General features: G+C 51.1%; 1 protein-coding gene across 1 annotated transcript in view; it reads right to left on the reverse strand.

Annotated features, from left to right (window-relative positions):
* Positions 1–3862, reverse strand: part of Faim2 (Fas apoptotic inhibitory molecule 2) — a 33842-nt gene extending 29980 nt beyond the window's left edge. Inside the window, exons 1-2 of the mRNA XM_005411853.2 lie at positions 3594–3862; positions 665–860 (exon numbers count right to left, since the gene is read on the reverse strand). Coding sequence (XP_005411910.1) covers positions 665–860; positions 3594–3608 — 211 coding nt within the window. The 5' untranslated portion in view covers positions 3609–3862. The remainder of the gene's footprint in view (positions 1–664; positions 861–3593) is intronic.
* Between the last annotated feature and the right edge of the window lie 17754 nt (positions 3863–21616).

A 21616-nucleotide genomic window follows, 5' to 3' on the forward strand; every position in this document is an offset into this window, starting at 1 on the left:
CTCCCTGCCTGCGTGCTCTGCCTGGCTACCAGCGACAGACAACAGACGCCAAGGGTGGTCCCCACACACCTCTCCCACATCATGCCCTCCTCCCCACAACAGAGGCTGGGAAAAGGCAGGGGACAAGCAGAGTGAGTGGTAAGGCAGGTCCCCAGATCCCTAGCCCCCAACATCCCTGGGGCCTCCACAGGGACCTGTCCCTGCTGTGGCTTCAGAGTAGTACAATGTGCAGTGTGTGAAAGCTGCGTCCCCACCCCCAGGGCCCGGGGCCAGCCAAGGTTACAGCCAGCTGCAGCCTCACCCTGCCCTTTTCTGACCACTCTGATCTCTCCCGAGCCTCTGCATCTCCCGCTTCCAGGAGGGCCTTTCTAGCTAGACTGGATCTTGGTTTTTGTCCCCCAACTGTTGCCTCTGCTTGTCCAACCCCAGTGACTTAAAAAGAAAATTCTTTCTTCCCTATCTGAAAGCACCTGGACTGAAGACATCTCCTATGGAGTCATCTTTGATTTAAACTCAGAACCATCCTCCAAGTCCTAAGCTTTTAGCCACACAGCTCCACGCTACAACTACACAGGCCGCAGGGCTCGTACCGGGTAGCTTCCTCCTACTGAGGTGTTTCACCTGCTCTCCTTGATGCCCAGCCCCCCGGAGCTGAGAGACTTACTGGGGTCCACATAGGCCCAGCTGGGGTGGAGAGGCACAGCCGTGGGGACGGGGGGGAAGGGTCCTGCCTTTAACCCCTCTCCCGAGGTGGCTTCCTCATAAGAGGGTGGGGCCGAGGGCACCGCTGCAGTCTCCTTCTTCTCAGCATTTGCCTGCTGCTGCCCCTCGGTCCCAGGGGCCTTGTTAGCCACGGAGAGCTGTGGAATAGAGGCAGAAAGAGAGAGAGAGAGAGAGAGAGAGAGAGAGAGAGAGAGAGAGAGAGAGAGATGGTCACCGGGGAAAGAGAGACTTCTTTCTTCAACCCCTCCTGGCCAGCCCCTCAATTCCTGGAACCTTCCTGGGTGTGTTTTTACATAGGAAAAGCAGCAGTGTGGACAAGAATGTCCCTATTCCAAGTTGGGCATGATTATAAATGCTTAAAAGCCAAGCATTCAGGAGGCTGAGGCAGGAGGATCCCAAGTTTAGGCCAGCCTGGGCTACAAAGTGAGAACTATCTCAAAAAACAAAACAAAAGCTGGGCATGCTGAGGCACACTTGTAATCTCAGCACTCAGGGGAGGCTGATGCAGGAAGATTGAAAGTTTGAGCCCAATCTGGGGGATCAGTGACTTACTGAGTTTCAAAATAAAAAAGGCTGGAGATGTAGCTTGAGGCAAAGGCCCTGGGTTCAATTCCCAGTAAGCAAAACAAAAAGTAAAACCAACAAAAACAAACAAAAATCTCCGTATTTTATTGAAGCCAGAACTGAGCTTCAGGCTGGCCAGGGCCACACAGTGAAACTGAGATAAGAACTGAGGAAGGAGATGATTCTTAGCAGTGCCCCCCATTGGTGAGCACTGACTATGTGGAAAGGCGTGGATCACGATGGTCCCACTCTCTCCCTGGAGTCCAAAGAATGGCCTGGCTAGTAGGCTTGTGATCCCTGTTTTAAAATGAGGGAATTGCTGGGCATGGTGGTGCACACCTGTAATCCCAGCACTTGGGAGACTGAGGCAGGAGGATTGCCATGAGTTCAAAATCAGCCTGAACTACACAGTGAAACCCTGCCTCAAAAAACAAACAAACAAATAAATAAATAAATGAGGGAATTGAAGATCAAAGAGAAGTAGTGACTCATCTGAAGTCATAGGGCCACATTTGGGTCCCACTGGGGCATCAGGGACAAGGATGGGGACAGATGGGTAACAGAAAAGAGGAGGAGATGACAAACAGGGAAAAGAGGAAAGGGACTGCAGGATGGAGGGCAGGCAGGAGGCCCCCCTCTAAGAGTCCGTTGTGGCCCTGACCTATAGAAACTTCATCCCCTCCCCCAAACTGAGACAACATCGTAAAATGCCGCCGCTGAAGGGACCTCAGAAGGCACCCAGTTTTGTCCCTTTCTGTGTTTAACAGATGAGGGAACTGCATGCAGAGGGCGATGTAGGTTGAGGGGCCTGGTTATACTCAGAGACACCCTACCCTGCCTGCACACGCACACCTTCGGCAGGAGGGTGAAGCCAGAGGTGGGCAGAGGAGCATGGCGGGGGCTGTGGATGTGGAGACAACAGCAGGACAGACGCGGAAAGCGGCACTTAGGTCTGGCTCCAAAATGCCCCTGTCAAAGCTGCCGCTGAGGGAGGCTGCAGGACTCCCGTGCAGGGAGTCTGGCTTGGGCTCTCCAGGGCACCGCAGACTTCTGGTTCCTACCAGGCCCACGGACCACTGCACTAGAGCCTTGTCTATCCCCCAGAGAGCCTGTGGGTGCCTGGGGAGGAGGGGCCAACACGGCAGGGGAGCATGTTCACCCCAGGACAGCAGCAGGGGCAGGTGCACCACCTGGTGGGGTGTGGGTGAGGTGAGGAAGGGGAGGCTCATGGGACAGGACGGCGGTGTGGTACAGCGGCTATTCATTTGCACTTATTCAACACTCCCAGGCCTTCTCAGGGAAGGGACAGGGAGCGCAAGCTTGTAGGAATGGGTTCCTTCCTCTCCTAGACCCCCTTCTTTAACACAGACCAGAGGAAAACTCACCTCAGCCCCAACCCTCCCATAAAGGCTTCCAGAGCCTTCTGGGGCCTACCTGGCCCCAGACGTATCCGGCATTTCCAAGTGATTTTTGGCCAATGGCAGGAAGTGATATCACCCAATGACATCATTTTGAGACCCAAAGAGCTTAAAAACAGGGAGAGGAGGGTCTAGGGGCCCGGCAGGGATGTTACTGGCTCTGAGACCAGTTTCAGAGGGAAGAGAGGGCTGTGTGGGAGGGTCTTCTCCTGTTCCTCTGCCCAATCCTTAACATTCTCAAAAGAGGGCCAGAAGACCCTCCTTCTTTGCTCTGGGCCTTAGTGGTTGTATAATTCCACAGGCTGTTGATGTTACATAACCTTGTTGGGCCAGCCAAGTCTCTGCCCAGCCCCCTCCTTTCAATTTAGGCCTAAAACTGGAAAAAAAGAGAATATGTTTTCATCCAGTTCCCTGCCTGGTCAAAACCCAAAACAAAAAATCTGAGCATCCTGAAGCATGGTTGCCATAGTAACTCCCAACCATAGGAAATGTATCCAGATATCCAGATGTTGAATAATGACAGGGATCTGGGATGGGGTGGTACTCAGGTGGTGGGTGTGCGGGACGCCGGAAAGCGGTTGGGTCTGTCACTGGGGGGAGACCATAGGTATCAAGGCGCGCCCTGGCTCACACATACGCACACACATACAGTCGCACTGCACGCCCAGACTGGGTCCTTCTGAGGGTCTGAGCACCTGGGAAGAGCCTTGTGATGCCAAGGCGTGGGCGGAAGGGAGACGGGAGGGGAGGAGAATCTAGGGCTGAGGGAGGTTCTGATCCTGCGACTTCAGCAAGGACCACAGAGCCTGGGGGATGCTTGGAGTGGTCCAGAGAGAAAGAGGGAGCCCGGAGGATGCGGGATGGCGCAGGCGGGGGAGATGCTGGTACCTTTCCTTGGGTCATGATGCCGGTCTCTCGGAGAAGAGGTCCCTCTCGCAGGGCCGGCCGCTCGGGTCACCGCAGCCTGCCTGCGTCTCTTCCTTCCTCCGCTTGGGCTCTAGCAACATCCACTGCAGCCGGGCCGGGCGGACCGGAGCGTACCATCCGCGCGCGGGGGGAGGAGGGGGCGCCGGCGGGGGCCGCCCGGAGGAGGCGCAGCGCAGGCTGCGGATTCGCAGGCCCAGGGAGGAGGCGCGCGCGCTCCTCCTCCTCTCCCGCTCCCCGGTTACCTTCACCCCTCCCCAGGGATAGGGCAGCAAGGTGCTGCGGAGCAGCTCAAGTGGACGGGTCCGCGGGGGAGGGAGGAGGCACGGGGACTCCCTGACACCCGACCAGCTGATGCTGATGCTGCTGCCGCCGCCGGTAACCAGAGCTGGGTGTCGGGGCCCCATCTCGTCACCATCTCTGCCTCCGTCCCCTCCACGTTTGAATGCGGCCTTCATTTCTGTTTCCAACCCTAACACTCCTGTCTTCGCCTCTATTTCATCCTTCTCGGCAGAGTGGGAAAGCCCAGGGAATCTTGTCTGCCTGGCGGCTTCTAACAGGGCCCTGAGACCCTAAGTTCCTATGAGTCTTGGGCAAACCAGGTAGCCAGGTCCCCTTACCTTGGCTTTTCTCGCCTGTGAAATGGGAGCATTAAGTCCCTTCCTCCCTTGTCTCACAGAGCCATGATTGGGAAGATACAACTTCCATTTTTAGAAACCCTGTAGGGACATTTAACTCAGAGAGACTCCGGGTCTTTCTGGAGACACACCTAGCTCCCTCTCAAGGCCTCTCCATAGCTGCTGTCCCCACTCAGCCTCCATCACCCCATTTCCATCCAGCCCCTTCCAGAGCCCAGCCCACCCTGCCCCCCAGCAATGTCCTTGGGACCCAGCCATCACCAAACCCCAGTTTCTGCAGCTGCTGCAGTGTCTCTGTGAAGTTTGCCATCTCACAACTGGGCTCCAGTCCCAGTTTAATCTACTGGCTGTGTGACCTTGGCAAGTGCCTTAACCTCTCTGAGCTGTAGCATCTCTTATGGTAAAGAGGCTAAGGATAGAGCTCAGCCCTCCCAGGTTGGCTGTAAATCACACAGGTTATACTGACAAAAGCATCTTGAAGACAAGGAAGTGCTGCCAGTGCATGAGTTGGTATTATTAACTGAAGACTGTCCCACTGCGTCTAGGGCTGCCCCAGAGCGAGGCCTTAGAGTGCAGGCTAAAAACAAGGGTCTGCGCCTCCTAGAGCAGAATGAAAAGCCAAGACCTGGGCCATGCTCGTGCAGTGTGTGTGTCCACTTTCTACTTGTGTGTCGTCTCCCAGGTGGAGCCACCTGAAGACCCGTGAGAAAGCCAGGCAGTGAAGGAGCAGGGAAGTTACGGAAATCTGTTTCCCACTCTTCCTGCCTCTCATCCCCGATTCCATAACCCATTTCCCGCAGGCGCGTTTAAGCCTGGGCCGCTCTGTCCCGATGTGCTCTCAGTCCCAGCGTGCCAAGCCCTTCCTCCAGGAGCTGTCTCCCGCCCTAGCACTGCTCAGACTGTTCCCAGGCTGTGCCATGGCTGCCTGTCCTCTCTCCACATCTAGGATCCCAAGGTGTTTTCTTGTACCTGCTTGATGGTTCAAGTACCAGCTCCTCCAGGAAGCCTCCTTGCTTGCCTGAGTCGAGGTTAGATGCCCCCGTCCTATAGTGTCGGAGCACCCTGATGTGGCACCTGTTACATGGCACTGTGGAATGTTTGTTTCCACATCAGACTCTAAGGATCCTGTTGGTAGCAGTTTTTGTGCTGGCAGCACTGAGCACGGTGCCAGGCATGTGGAACACACTCAATAAATTGTAGCTATTAATATTCCCAGACATGTGGCATTACGCGAAGCTGACTTCATGTAGGCTTCGACATTTTCGTGTTTGTGAATTCCACCTGCTCTTCCTCTCCCCATTCACTCGGCTGCAGCCACCCAGAGCTCTTGACTGCTCCTTTCCTAGCTGAAGGCTTCTGCACTAGATCCTGGCACAGATCTAGCAGGTTAAATGCTTACCCAAGTAACGTACATCATACAAATCCTTATATTCCTCAGACACGTTGACATGGTCAGTGCAAGTAACACCAACAAGCTGGCGTAGGATGCAACATTCCTCCAGCATTTGGAGACAGGTAGTCTGGAGTGGTCAACTCCGGGCCACAGAGGCAGATCCTACCTTCCCTGCTTGAAAGCTGTTTGACAAGTGAGTTCCCTTCGCAAAGCCTCAGTTCTGTCATCCGTACGATGGAGGGTGGTGATAACACCAACTCCAAAGGCTTATAGTGAGGATTGCATGGTAATATATGTAAAGTACGTTACACAGTGGCCAACACACGAGGAGCTGTTGGTGTTACCTGTTAAGTGTTAGCCTTAAGTTCCACAAGTGTTGTTTAATGGAACAATTAGTTTGCACTCTTATCAAGCAGCTTGATTCCACAGTTACTCAGGCGATCATTCATTCGTCATGCTTGTCCTGCTGTCTCTGCGGCACACTCTGGCAGGAGCTTTGCTGGTTCCCAGGGAATCAAAGCACAGCCTTTCTTCAAGGAGGTCGGTTCACTCAGGCTCTGCCCGCCCTTCACTGGGCAGGGAGGGGGTGGGCAGTACTGGGGGTGTGGAGATAGCTAGAGGAATGAGCTGAGAGTGGTGAAGGATTCTCCAGAAGAACTGGGAGGTTGTGGCGTCCCATCCTTGAACCCCCAGCTTGGAGATGGCCCTTATTCTATTTGCATGATATTAGGAAGTAGGGAAAGTTTTGAAGGTTTCTTGACCTGACACGAAACAGTCGTCATAATTTTTAATAGCCTCTTCTTAAATAAGGAAGGAGAAGTTTTCCTCTGTGAGCAGCATGTGGGAGGAGTTGAAAGGAGAGGCTGAAAGTGTAGGGGAGAAGCCTGCAGACTTTCTGGTAGCTCCTGTGACAAGAGGCTCAGAGTCCAGGCTCTAGAGCAGCCTACCTGGCCCCCCGTCCTGGCCTGGGACAAGGTGCTTAACTCTTCTGTGGTTCAGTTTCCTCATCTGTACACCAAAGGCTGTGAGAGGTAAGGGAGTTAGGGTTCATACAGCACTTAGGCTCAGGTATCTAACAAATGGTCCAAGTGATTCCAGGGCAGAAAAACGGTGAAAGCAGACAGCTTAGGGCAGAATTGACAGGACTTGGGAAGGGGTGGAAGGGAAGTCAGAAGGGCTAGAGGGTTGGAGGTTGAGATCCTGTGAGACTGGTGTCACTTTTAAAAGAGCAGAGAAAGAAAAAACCTGGGAGTGGTGGCACAGGCCTGTAATCCCAGCACTCGGGAGGCTGAGGCAGGAGGATCATTGCGAGTTTGAGCCAGCCTGGGCTACAAAGTAAGCTTAAACCCAGCCTGAACTCCATAGTGAAACCCTGTCTCACAAAAGACAAAAACATTTTTTTAAATTAAAAAAAAAAAAAAATGGCAGAGTGCCTTGTAATCCCAAATCCCAGCTACTTCTGAGACTGAGGTATGAGCATTGTGAGTTTGAGGCCAGCTGGGACAACTTAGTGAGACCCTGTCTCAAAACAGTGTGTGTATGTGTATGTATGTGTGTGTATATGTGTGTGCGTGTGTGTATGTGTATGCATGTGTGTGTGTGTGTGTGTGTGTGTGTGTGTGTGTAAGCAGTGGACCAGTGCTGGGGTTTCTTAGAGCCCAGAATAGTTCTAGGCAGAACCTCTTCCTGCAAAGCCCCAAGAGGTGCTACCCACTGTATTGGGTAAGCAGACAGTGTCCTGTCCTCTGTTCCCCTGGAGTTAGAGGAGGAGACACAAATTTTTTTGTCCCTCTGGAATCCCCCTCGCCATCTTCAGCAACCAGATCAGAGTGTGAGTGGGGAGACTGAATACCAAATGTCAGTATTTTCAGGGCTCTCCTGGGCGTGGCGGGGTCGTGGGTCCCAGCCATTTCCTCTCTCCTCCTTTCAGGCCCATACCGCGGAGGCCCCTCCTGCCCCTGGTTCTGCGTGAATTGCCAGCCAGCTCCATTTGGGGCTGGTGCCAGGGAGGGAATTGGGCTGAAGGTGTGGACAGAGGCCTCTTCTCATTTTATAGATGTGGAAGCATAAGGCCAAAGAGGTAGAGCGCCTGACCGAGAGCTACAGGATGTGCTGGGGAGCAAGCCTAGGTGAGGAGAACGCCTTGGAGCCCAGCTCTGGGACCTGAGAGAGATTCAGGGACCACACTTAGGCTGAGGCTAAGGCAGGAGTTGGGGGGCGGTCTCAGACTTCAGGTGAACGCTATCCCGGCACCCCCAGCCTGTGCACAGACCACACACCAAGCCTGCACTACTCTCTGCCCCCTGCAGCTGAAGGGGAAATCAGTGCTGGGGAGGTGGAGGAGAGGCAGCTGCCAGCTCCCTCACAGAGGCAGGTTTCTCAGGGTGGGCCGTGAAGGTGGGCGATCCAGGTCAGCTCATGCATCAGGCTGCTCCGCCTGACTCCTCTCCTGGCTATACCGGCTTTGGCCGTCTCCCGCAAATCTCAGCGTCTGACATTCCCCCGGCCCCCTTGCTTCCTACCTCTCCGATACTCACACAGGCTCTTCCTACCTCTCTCTGCCCTCAGCAGCCCTCCCGTGAAGAGCTGACTCTCCTGTTCTGGTCAGGCATAGCCTAGTGGCCCAGCCTGTTTTTGCTGGAGTCTCCATTTCTGCTTTTCCATCCTCCCTATCCCAGGACACACTGTGACTCCCCAGATACCATGTTCCAAACGTAGGACAGGAAGCCCAGACTTCGGCAAGTGTCAGTGTTCTGAGCCGTCTTCTGTGCCATTGCAGGGGTTGCTGGGGAAGGCGTAGAACCGAATCCCCATCCCTCCCCTTTCTTTCTGCCCACCAGGCCTGGGCTGTACTGGGAGCTGGTCTTGGAGACTGAGCACACGAAAGTGGTCTCCAGGCCCCTCATGCCCAGTCTTGTGTCCCATGTGATTCAGCTGTGCCAGTTTACTCCCTCATAAGCCTGGTTCGCATCCTTTGCAGAGTAGAATGGAAAAAACCAGAGTTTCCCGGAAACATGATGTTCTAGTCCAGGCTTAGCTACTCAATTGTAGGAGGCCCTGAGAAGTCATTCTTTCCTCCAGGTCTTGGTGTGCCCTGCCCAGTTCCTGGGTGGGTCACAGGCTCAGTTACCATCACATGTGCTGCTGTGTGTGCATTTCTGCTCCCCAGATGGGAAGCTCCTTAGAGGTACACACTGTACCTCAATCTTTCCAGTCCTCGCCCTATGCTTTGCATGTGATAGAGTTCTGTAGTGAAGAATCCATGCTTTGGACTCAGATCAACCTGGTTGCTAATTCTGGTTTCTCACCTTGTAGATGAACCACTCTGGGCTTCAGTCTCCTCATCTGTAAAGTGAATATTTATTACTTAATTCACTTATCTGATGAATATTTGTTGAGGGCCTGCTACATGTCAAGCACTGATGTATGTACAGCAGGGACCAAATCAGATGGAAACCCTTTCCTGGGAGGCCACTCCTTGGAGGGACTATTAGCCTCTATCTCAGATTGTGAAGACCCAGTGAGATGACCTGTGGACAGGATGCAGCACAGTGCCTGGCACACATTGGGCCTGACAAATCAGAGCTGTTACTATAAAAAAAAAAACAACTCACCATACCCTAGCACTATGCAAAGCACAAGGGAGACAAAGATATGGAACACCCATCCACAACCTCAAGGAACCCACAGTTGAATTAACCTACTGTGTGTCAAACAGTCAGCATCTTCTTCATCACTCAGAAGTTTTTTATTTTTATTTATTTATTTTTTTGGTCCCAGGAGTGAAACTCAGGATCTTGCTCTTGCCAGGCAGGAGCTCTTTTCCATTCTACTCTGCTTGTGCTGCTGAACTATATCCCTGGCTCTCACTCAGAAGTTTATAACCAGCACCTACTTGTACTGTCTGCCACAAAGAACCATTTCATTCTAGAATGTCAGGGATGGCAGAGATAGCTTTGCCTCCTAAAATCTTTCAGACACAGTTATATATTATTGATGATTATATAAGACTGATGATTATCAGTACTGGGGGGGATTTTAAAAAGGGAGAGGTTATGTATGGTTGGGAGTTCAGAGAAGACTGGTGGGAAGGCGGAGTGGCTCTGGAGATGTTCTGTGTCTCCAGGAGTAGGAGTCGGTAGACAGTTAGGGTTGGCGGAGGAAGGGAGGCCCTCCAGGGGATGAGAATAGTATACACATACTGCTGTGGAGGAAGGAAAACACGAGGCACCAGTCTTGCACTTAATCTTGTGCCCTAGCGCAGGGTGAGGCTGGAGACGGATCCAGGCAAGGCGGTTAGTTCACAGGTACAGGGCTAAGTATCCAAGAGGTGAGTTTGAGGGACCCCCCTCTGTGCCCACCACTCCTAGCCATGACTACACCAAGCTCCAAATTTCGCCATTAGAACCTCATTCCCTTGGGAATTCAGGCTCTGAGAGGTCCTTGACAGGGGCAAACAATCTGCAGAGTAATGACATGGAAGGAAGGTTTGGGGTCAAGGAGGGAGTGGTGGAAAAAGAGGCCCAGGGACAGTGGAGAGCCACAGAGGCCAGAGCAGCTGAGACAGCGGCAGGGCTTGGGGAGGACTTTGGGACCTTGTGGCAGAGGGGCTGTCCGGAGAGGTAACCTTTGACGGTTTGCCATTTTCCGAGGCCCCTTTGGCTGTGAAACAGAGGAGAAAGAGGGCAACACGATGCCTTCAGGGGAGGGGGGACCACGGCCGGGAGCCTGGGCTTGGGTCTGTTGTGAAGGAGGAGGAAATTCACATATTTGTGAATTATTTAAGATGGGAAATGGCCAAGATTAGGTGAAAGACTGCTGGCAGTAGCAGGTAAGAAGAGAAATTTGGAACTTGGGCACCTGGGTAACTGGACGTGAGGAAGACGGAGGAGGCTGGTCGGTGCTTGGAGCATTGCCGCTGGCAGTGAGTGGCCTGGGTTCCATCCCAAGCCCCTTTCCTCTCCAGCCATGTGATGAGACCGGGCCCATAGCAATAATAATAGCGAACATTTATTGATGCTTCACGTAGGCTAGGCAAGCCCTGTGCTAAATGCCGTGTGGACTGTGCCCGTTCTCCTCCCAACAGTGGTAGGTCTGCTTATCATCTCCATCTTCCAGATGGGAAACAGCTTTACAGAGGTTAAGTACCTTGCCCACAGCCAACCTTAGCTGGCAGGGGATGGAGACCGCTTGCCAGCCCCTGTAGTCAGCTGCCAGAAGGCAGCGTTTAAGCACCTGGCAGTTGGGGACTCAGGGCCATGGGTAGTTAAATGGGGTTGCTGGCAGCTCTTCACTGTGCCAGGAGGCTGCCTAACAGCTGGATGTGTTGTAGGCACTCAACAGGTACTCCTGAGCTGAGGGCTCCGCTTCTGGAGCCAGGAGCCTCGTAAGTATTTCAGTGGTGTCAGTGTAGTCAGTTTCTGTGAAGTCTGTTCTCTGCGGTGCTGGGTGGTGAGATCTGGGCGATGTCTAAGGACCTGTTACAAATGTTTGATCAGTACATTTTCAAATAAAGACCTTTCTGCAGAACAGCTGCTGGTGGCTGGTGTGAGATAGATTTAGACTTTTTTTCTGGAAAGAGGCCACAGCATGAGTTGGCTCAGGGTCCCATTTCCCACATGAAGCCGCAGTTGACACCCGGCACCCATCCATGGGCCCCTCTACCTGTACACCCAGCCACACACTGTACCAAAGGCTCTGTCACCCTAGGGCACCGGGAAGGGCTACAGGAAGTCTAGAAAAGGAAAGCAAGGAGGCAAGCTGTGTCCCACAGCAGGCACAGAGGCTAGAAATGAGGGCAAGGTATCGGCTGTGGTGGTGCACACCTGTAATTCCAGCACTTGGGAGGCTGAAGCAGGAGGATTATCTAAGTTAGAGGCCAGCCTGGGCTACAAAGTGAGTTCAAGTCTAGCCTGAACTGCATAGTGAGACCCTGTCTCAAAAAGAAGAAAGGAAAGGAAAGGAAAGGAAAGGAAAGGAAAGGAAAGGAAAGGACAGGAAAGGAAAGCAAGGTGACCTGGCCTGTGTCTGAAGTAACTTTGAGAACGAGGCTGGATCCAGGCGGATGAAGTGTGTAACCAACTCGGAGGTGGAAGGGGGGGTGGGCAGGGAGGAGAGTGCCTGGGCTTGGACAGCGACCTCTCAGTGTCCTCTGGTTTGGGAACTCTGTGATTTCAGACCTTGGGGAAGAGGACTAGCTTGACTAGGTCAGCAAGACAAGGGGACATTTATGTATCAGTTTTATCTGAGCCCTGAGCCATCCAGTTGGCGCCTTTGGGCAGTAGCTGCCTTGGTCACCCAGCTGAGAGTGAACCCCTCCTGCACAGTAGGCAGGGCGCAGCCCGCAGGGATGTTAAGAGCAGACACCACCCTCAAGACGCTGGGGAGGAAGTTAAGACAGGCCCACCTCCAACTCGGACCCTGGCAGGCTGGAGTCAGAACAAAGCAGAGGACAGTGAGGGGGAAGCCCCAGGAAGCCCTCTGGGAGCTAGCACTTTAATCCAACTCTGAAGGCCTTTTTCCTGTCATATAAGTAATACGTGCTCATAACGTTAAGAGTTGTTAATACAACAAGCATTGTTAATTTCCTACCACTTTGTTTGTAACTCTGCATTTTTTTATTTTTTATTTTTTTTTATTTTAAAGAGTAAAAGAAGGATAACATAATAATAAGGGGGGCTTACCAAATTACAGACAAAGTGGTAGGAAATTATCAATGGTTATTGTTTTACATATTATTATCTATAAATAGTTTCTCAGGAAAACAAATAGACAAATAATAGTGAGTTACAGACAAAAGAGGAGATTATCAATAGTTGTTGTACTATACGATGGTATCTTCAAAGTGGCTTCTAAAGAAAATAAATAGAGCTATACATGAGTGACCTATTGAATAATCATTAACTATTCTCAATGGTTGTTGTAGGAAACACATAATAATAAACATACATCCATTTACGAAATAAGATAGGAACAATACAAACATTACAGAGTTATGGACAGATTAGTAGGAAAATATCAATGGCTGCTGTTGTAACTGTATTGTTTGTATTGTTCTTTTGCTATTTCGTAAATGGTTGTCTGTTAACGTTTTCCTTCTTTAATTTTTAAAATAAAAAAAGAGTTGTGTTTGGAGCATGTGTGTGTGTGTGTGTGTGTGTGTGTGTGTGTGTGTGTGTGTTTTGAGGCAGGGTCTCACTGTGTAGCTCAGGCCAGCCTTGAACTCACTGTGTAGCCCAGGCTGCCCTCAAAGTTATGGCAATTCTCCCGCTTCAGGCTCCTGAGTGCTCAGATTACAGGCATGCACCACCATGCCTGGCAACATTGAATTTTAAAAGCAAGCTTGTATAGCTTGTCTAAGGCCCTGGGTTTGATCCCAGAAATGGGGTAGGGAAAGGAAAAGAAAAGAAAAAAAGAAAATAAAGAAGGTAGAGAAATATAAAGAAGAAAACAGTTACTAAGTTCCCAAACTCTGAGAAATCCATAGTTAAAATAAGATATTCTTGGTGTGGTGGTACATACCTATAGTCTCAGCACTGGGGAGGCTGAGGCAAAAGGATTGCTGTGAGTTTGAGGCCAGCCTGGGCTACATAATGAGACCCTGCATCTAAACAAACAAACAAACAAATAAGCAAATAAAATAAAGGGTGTGTTTCTGGTCTTCTGTTTATGTCACACTCCCTTCTTTGTTCACTGAACTTTGTAACAGAGGCATTTTGGGAGATGCAATTAAAGGAAGGGCCAGACAGCTTTCAGCACGGAGGAAATAGTGGAGCTAGGGTGCGGGGTCTCGGCTTGCTTGTGCCTGCATCAGGAGGAGTGGAGCCCATGGGCAGTGGTACCCTTGGTCTCCCAGCCCGAAGCCCCTCAGCTCTCTGATTGGTTAATGGCCCACATCTTTAAGGTTAATGGGCCTCTTACTGGTTAACCGGCCATGACCAGGATTCTGGACAGGGACTGGAGGCCACAGCCACCCTTCTTGGCAAAGTTTCCCAGGGAGGTGGAACTTGTTTCTTGGGCAATAGAATTGAATTTCCAGTTCTGAAACAAAGTAAAACAGACCAGATGCTAGGCTAATGTAGGTCTATGCTAGTCAATATAAAATCCGTGTGACTTTTGGAACACTTAATATGTACCTAGTCCAAATTGAGATGTGCTATAAATGTAAAATACACATGGGTTCAAAGTTAGTATATTATGAAAATTGAGTGAAATGAAAAGCACTTTGTTACTAATTTTTTATATTGATTTCCTGTTGAAGGAATAATATTTCAGGTATATTAAATTAAATAAAATGTATTACTAAAATTGATTTTACCTGTACTTTTTACTTTCCTTAATGTGACTATGACAACAATTTAAATTACATACGTGACTCCCATTATATTCTTTCCGTTGAACCTCACTGATCTACATTGTACTTTCCCCCACTCCCTACTCTGTTTCGATACAGAACCTCACTATGTTGCCCAGGCTGCTCTTGAACTCCCAGGCTCAAGGGATCCTCCAGCCTCAGCCTCCCAAACCTGGGAACACAAATGTGCACCACCACACCCATGGACTCCCCTGTCGTTTAAGGGAAAACCCACTGGAGGGCATTGTGGGGAACTTGCCCACGACTCATGTGACTCAGTGGGTAAGACCTCTCCAGACAAAGCTGTAGTGAGGGAGGGATGCGAAGCTGGTGTATAGCTGAACCCAGGGAGGCCCAGAAAAAGGGAGCGTGAGTCAGGTCTGTTCCCTTTCACCCTCATGTTTCTCTGTTCTCGTGTCCGCCTCCCTGCTAGGCTGTAAGAAACCTGAGAGAAATAGGGCCATGCTTTATTTATCTTTGCTTCCTCGGGGCCAGGTACTGTGCCTGCCGCAGAGAAAGTCCTTGAAAATATGCACACAATTAGTGATGAGGGGAGAAACGGGGTGGGGAGAGAACGGAGACAGCAAAAAATTGTGCTGAGACGGTGCCAGCTCTGACAAATCCTGGGGAGGCTCCGGAGCTTAGAGTACTTGAAGATTTTAATCCTTAAATCATTTAGGTTCTAATCTCCTGGAGCGCAAGCAGGCCAAACTCTATGCCCACACATACACTTGTGCGCAGCCGGAAGCTAACTGGGAAGAGGCCTGAGGAGCACATTGGGGCCCCAGCCTGGGCCTCTCCACATGCCTGCAGCTGAGAGGATGAGCAGCAGCACCCCAGCACTTGGTGGGGAGGTTGTTACGGCGGCTCGTGCAGCCCAGCCAGGAGGAAGGGCTCAGCTGGCACACTCAGTGCTCACTTCAAGCCCGGGCCCCGCCCAGGTTGTGGGTCATTGCCTTCAGGAGCACCCTCCTCATGCACTGACTTTCGAGGTGGGGTCCCGCTGGCATGTTCCCACGATCCCCACCCTCAGCCATCCTCTTCTGGCCCAGGAGAGGGCAAGGCTGGGATGCAGCAAGATCAGGGAGGGCCTGTGAATGCACACACAGGTGGCTCAGCCGTTGGGCGGTTAGCTCTGCATGTTGAGAAGCAGCCCATTGTAGCACAGAATGTCTGAGTCCAATCTCGGTTTGTCCACTTGATGTGCGTGCCCTTGGGCAAGTTAAGTAACTTTCTTAGACCTTCTTGTCCTTACTTCCAAGATGGGCACAATCCAAGTCTTCTGCTCAAAGGATGCTTTTTTTTTTCTTTGTCTTTTTGAGACAGGGTCTCGCTATGCAGTTCAGGCTGAACTTGAGCTCACTTTGTAGCCCAGGCTGCTCTCGAACTTGCAAGGATCCCCCTGCCTCAGCCTCCCAAGTGCTGGGATTACAGGCGTGCGCCACCACACCCAGCCTCAAAGGATGCTTTGGTAAATCAGTGACTTAAACAAGTCAAGTGCTCTGAATCGTGCCTGGCATGGGCACCTGCTCAAGGCTGGCAATGGTGCCAGCATGGCCCCCTTGGCAGCTGAGGAGCAGCAGCTGGACCAACATCTAAGACAAAGTGCTTTATGTTTTCTCCTACATTTTATTATGGAAAATTTCACATGTATAAAGCAGTGAAGAGAATAATAGAATAACCGCTGGTTCATCACCCACTTCAGTGGTGATCAGCTCACAGCCAACGGTTTCAGCTATAGCCCTGCCAGGTTGCTGGGCTCTTTCTCCTTTTTTCTCTCTCTTCCTTTTTCTTTCTTTCTTTCTTTCTTTCTTTCTTTCTTTCTTTCTGTCTGTCTGTCTTTCTTTCACTCTCTCTCTTTCTTTCTCCTTCCTTCCTTCCTTTTTTCTCTTTGCTTTGCTTTCCTTTTCTTTTTTCAATACTAGGGATTGAACCCAGGAATGCATTACCACTGAGCTACATCCCCTGCCATTTATTTCTGTTTTGTGGTACTGGGAATTGAACACAGGGCTATTGCACTGAGCTACACTCCCTATCCTTTTCATTTTTTATTTTGAGAGAGGGACTCATTAAGTCACTAAGTTGCCCAGGCCGGGCTCAGATTTGTGATCTTACTACCTCAGCCTCCCAGGGTGCTGGAGTTACAGATGTGTACCACAATGTCTGACCGCTTTTTATTTTTTAAATTTTGAGACAGAGTCTCACTATATCACTTGGGCTGAGCTCAAACTTTTGATCTTCCTGCCTCAGCCTCCTGAGTAGCTGGGATTACAAGCATACACCACTCTGCCTAGCCTTTGGGTCCTTTTGAAGCAAATCTCAGGTATCATGCCATTTTATCTCTATTTCAGCATATATTCCTAAGAGAAGAGGACTTTAAGAAAAAGTCACACTACTATTTTTACCAAAAAAGACAATAATAGGTCAATATCACTGTTCTAATTCTCCAGTTTTCTCATTTCTAAAACAATATTTTTAAAAATCCAGGATCCTGGGGCTGGGGATTTAGCTCAGCGGCACAGCACCTGCCTGGCAAGGGTGAGGTTGTGAGTTCAATTCCTGGTACTGAAAAAAAAAAAAAAATCCAGGACCCTAATAAAGTCTATACATTGCTAACAATTGCTATCTCTTAAATCTTTTCAAAATAGGTTCCCTTTTTTCTCCCTGTAACACTTATTTGCTGAAGAAACCAGGTCATTTTTCCGGTCTAGTTTTCCCATCCCGTAGTAGAATGGGGTCCCTATACCAAGGGGGGTGATGGGGTGAGGCTCAGCCTTTGGGCAGTTGCCCCACAGGGGTGCAGGGCTCTTCTATCAAGACACAGGGCAAGCACCCCTGAGCATCAGTGCCTGGACCCATCATCTCATCGAGGCTGCAAACCTGATGCTTTACTGCTGCTCCTGCATTTAGTAGCTGAAATACTTCTACCTAAGAGACAATTCCTCTCGCAACTAGTTAGTTAGTGTGAGTTAACTGTTATATACCATCTACACTTCTTATTTTCTTTTTCTTCCGGTACTAAGAATGGAACTCATGACCTTGCGCTTGCCAGGCAGGCGCTGTGCTGCTGAGCTAAATCCCCAACCCCTCTTTTGCAGTTTTTAAACAATGAGCTAGCTCTCTTGCATCTTGATCAACGATTTCTTAGCATCAACTCTTAGGTTTAAATATATCTGAAATGTTTTAACCCATTGCCATTATAGTTAGGGCATTAAAATAGTGTTTTCTCTGGCTTAAATTTAGGGAACAGGGGTAATAAAAATAGGAGCAACAGGGAGAAATCAAGAAAACTGACTTTGGAAGCAAATAGCCCAGGGGTGGGATCCACTGTCACTTATGAACTAGGTGACCTCAGCCAGGTTACTTGTATTTCCTCATTCCCCCTCCATGGTTAATTATAACAGTGCTGAATGCTTACTATCTAAGAGTTATGCTAAGTGCTTTAAGCAGGGTGGCAGATATTTTTGTTAGCTTAGTGAGGTAGGAGTTGTCATTCTCATCTGCATTTAGAGATGAGGAAGAAGCAGGAGCCCAGGGAGGTTGAGCAATTTGTCAAGGTTACACACCTAGAGAGTGGTGGTGCAGGAACTTGAACCCAGGCGGTCTGACTCCAGGGCCCACTGTTCTCATGTGACTGTGATGTGAGAGGGTAAAGCTGTCCACTTATCACATTCTACAGCACACCGGGCACCATGCCAGGCACATGGCCTGACTCCTCAGCCCACACCCTTAGCCAGTACCCTGTGAGATGACACTGGCCTGTAATGGGTGCGGAATTAGAGAGAGTTATCAGTGTGCTTGTAGAAGGCAGCATGGTGGGAATGCGGGCTGGGGCAGGAGAGCTGAGAGGGGGGAGCCCAGGGCTCCTGGATGGAGCACAGCCAGGCCTGGCACGCAGAGGGGGTGAAGAATCTCCTCCGCAGACTCCCTCTGCCCTGCGGTGACCCAGAACCTTGCCCGAGGACACAGGTCACATTATCCTCTCCATTTTGCAGATGAGGAAACTGAAGTGAGAGAGGTTGAGCAACTTTGCCTGTGGTCACTCACCCCAGAGGTGGCTGGCAGGGGTCTGACCTGGCTATCCACCCCCACAAAAGGTCTATTTTTTTTTGGTCTTTTTGTGATAGGGTCTGACTGTGCAGTTCAGGCTGGCCTTGAACTCACTTGTATAGCCCAGGCTGGCCTCAAGCTCACAATGATTCTCCTGCCTCAGCCTCCTGAGCGCTAGGATTACAGGTGTACACCACCACTCCCGGCCAAAACCCCATAACAGGTCTATAGACAGGGCAGTAGGGTCTGCGGAGGCTGGCGAGGAGGTGTTCCAGCAGAAGAAACGGTCTGGGCAGAGGTGTGAGGTGTGAAACGTTACAAGGTTCATGGTGGTGACTAATTCTGTGGCTGTGATGAAGGCTGTGAGCAGGGGAGTGGCAATTGATGTAGGGAGGGGCTGGGGGCTGGGGCCAAGAAGGAAGAGCCCTGGGTTTCAGGCCAAGGAGCTACAGCTTTGTCCTTGAGTAGAGGTAAGTAGGCCCAGACAGTGTGACTTGGGTTGGCATGGTGAGCTGTGGTTTACAAGGAACTTTCCAAGATACATCATCAGGAGGAATGCACATATCTACCTTATTTCACAGCTAGAAACAGACACATAGCCAGGCCCAGTTGCCACATGCCTGTAATCCCAGCACTCAGGAGGCTGAGGCAGGAGGATTGTTGGGAATTCAAGGCAAGTCTGGGCTACATTGTGAGACCCTACTACAAAATAGCAAAAATAAAACAAACAAAAAAAAAAAGAAAGGAAGAAAGGAAGAAAGGAAGGGAGAGAGACCCATAATAGTCATGAGACTTGTTCAGGCCACAGAGCAATAAACAATGGCTGCAGCCATCACAGAATATTGCTCCAAAATTCAGGGCTTTGGGAAAGAGGCAGGGGCATCCTACAGCTCTGATTTTCCAGCCTTGCTCCTGCTGGGCCTCACTGAGAGAGGGGGAGGAACATAAACCAGGCCCGGGTGCCAGGCTGATCTGGCCACCAAGGCGATGGCAGTAAAAAGAAGCAACACTCACTGAGCCCCAGCTATGGAGCTACAGGACTGGACTAGGCGAAAACCAGACAGGAGACGGTAGCACCCGGCAGTAGCTCCGACAACATATTTTGGGCTGAGAGTTCCCCATGTTGGACCAGGAGATGTCCCCACATCCGCCTGAAGAGCTGGGAAGAGCTCCCGCTGGAGACAAACGCAAGATCGCCGGCTCAGCTCCTAACTGCGCCATGACCTTGAACAGGGCAGAGGGCTGTGCTGGGGAAAGGTTTTAGTATCTGAAGCTACGGAAGCTTCCCAAGCTGACTCGGGAAGTCTAGGAAAGGGATTCTGGCTGGCACGTCCTAACAAGCTCTTCAGGAAACTCTGAAAGCTCTTCTGCTTCAAAACAACTCGATTCCCGAGGTCCTCCCAGATTCAGTTCAGTGAGTGTGGTACGACGTGTGTTTATTGACGTCCACTGTGCAGGGTGAAATTCTGCAGACTCGGAATATGATCAGTGGACAAACAAGTTAAATCAACAGAAGCTCCCAGGTGCCGCGAACGAGGAAGGAGCTCAGGCACGGTGAAGGCAGTGCAGGGTAGGGACCGTTACAGGATGCGGGAGCCCGGGAAGGGCTGGCCTCACTGAGAAGGGCGCCCAAGGGTGGTGGGGCAGTAGCCGAGTGGATCTGTGGGGAGAGGGTTCCAAGCGGTTAAGAGCAAGGACGGGGGTCCTGGCGGAGGAGCCCGTGTGCAAGGTGGTCAGAGGGGCTGGAACTGACCAGCCCAGCCCTGGGGTGGAGGAGAGGAAAGAGGCAGCCGCAGAACGCTGCTCCTAAGTGCTAGGGTCTCAGACATGCTCGGCACTGCCCCGAACTGACCCTAGTCTCGACTCCGAGCCTGTCCATGCCTTGACCTCTCCCCTGCTCCCCCTTAGGGACTCACCGCGGATGGCAGAATTGTGGACGCTAAGGCAGTGTTGGCATAGGTACGCACTTCACTCCTTAGGCCAGTGTCTTCAGCCTCTCCCAGTCCGCTGTTCCACCCGACATCTGCCCTGCCTGCTTGCTTCCTTCCGTAGGCCCTGGGTATCTGGATCCGGAGGAAGGGGGGCAGTTCAGCCAGAGAACACGGGGCCACTGTCATCCCTAGTGACCATGGGGAGTAGTGGTTTAGGAGGTAGTGTCCAGGAAAGGGACCCCGGTGACAACTCTCCCTGTAATTGGGCGCCCTCTCTGAGACCCTTCCTGTGAATCTCAAAGGAACAAGACCACCTTTGCTCCCTGGAACTCCCAGCTGGGGTGAGGCTGGGGAGTGGAGCTGGGTAGAGCAGGAGATAAGCACGTACCCAGGAAATTCTAACATACACACAAGGTATCCTTTGGGATTCTCCAGCATTGGCGTTTTGGGGGTGGAGGGGGCCCACGGAATACACACACACACACACACACACACACACACACAGAGTGACTGCAGGCTTCATGTCACTATTACCAGTGGAGGGACCCAATTCGTTAACCCCTCCTCTCAGGCTTTGAAAAGCACCAGCTCAGTGGATGCTTGTTAAATGAGTGCACCTCAGTTTCTTTGCACGGTAAATGGGGTGATAGCGATATTGTTGGGTGGAGCGCCCAGAGTAAGGCTCCTGCCCTCTTCCAAAGAGCCTGTGCCCACCGCCCTCTCAGTGGTGCCTGCACGTCCCCCCAGAGGGTCACAACAGCTGGTGGACGTGACCTGCTATGCAGAGGGCTGGCCGGTGGAGGCGATGGGCACTCAGCTGTTCCACAGAGGGGAGCTTCTATTTTGACGGGTGGTTAGTGGTTAGCAGTGGCAACTTTAGCAAATAAAAATACAAGACACAATTAAACATGAATTTCAGACAAATTGCAATATTTTTTTGAGGACAAGTTTTCCCTATGCAATATTTGGGACATGCTTGTACTAAAAGAGTGTTCGTTGTATCGTGACAATTCAAATTTAATTGTGTGTCCTACATTTTGTCTGGCAACCTTATCGACAGCAGCTTATCGATTGGCTGGGGATGAACAGGGCTGAGGGTCAGGAAAGCGCTCTGCAAAGGCTGCCTAGAACGGAATTGAACGGGAGACAGTGATAAGACTCCCACTGGGGATGCGGGATCGTTACCTCAAGCTTGTGTTAAACCGTTATTTGCCCATGAGTCCCTCGGATGCAGGCCCTCCCTCCAGTCTGAACACTCCGTCCTCCAAGCTCACTAAAGATGTGTTGAAGGCAGTATTATATTACTTGCTGTGCCCAGGGTGGCCACACACCGTGCCAGGTCCCCTGTGACGTGACCTGACAGAGCCAGTGCATGTTGGTTTGACCCCAAAGTCAAGATCTTGTGACCTATTCAAAGACCCAGGCATTTGGGACCCTGAGGCAGGGGCAGGAGTGGACATGGGGCAGTGATAGTGAACCTTTCAGAGCTTTCAATGATACAAACAGCACTTGTGCTGTAGGTTCACCATGACTGACATGGGGTAACCCAAAGTGCCTTCTAACAGGTCCTAAGCACTGAACTGTCAAAAAATCCTGCAAAGTGCATTCTGTAAGAGACTCTG

This window comes from Chinchilla lanigera, unplaced genomic scaffold, assembly GCF_000276665.1.
Source record: "Chinchilla lanigera isolate Chin_1 unplaced genomic scaffold, ChiLan1.0 scaffold00146, whole genome shotgun sequence".
In the NCBI taxonomy this organism is placed as follows: Eukaryota; Metazoa; Chordata; class Mammalia; order Rodentia; family Chinchillidae; genus Chinchilla; species Chinchilla lanigera.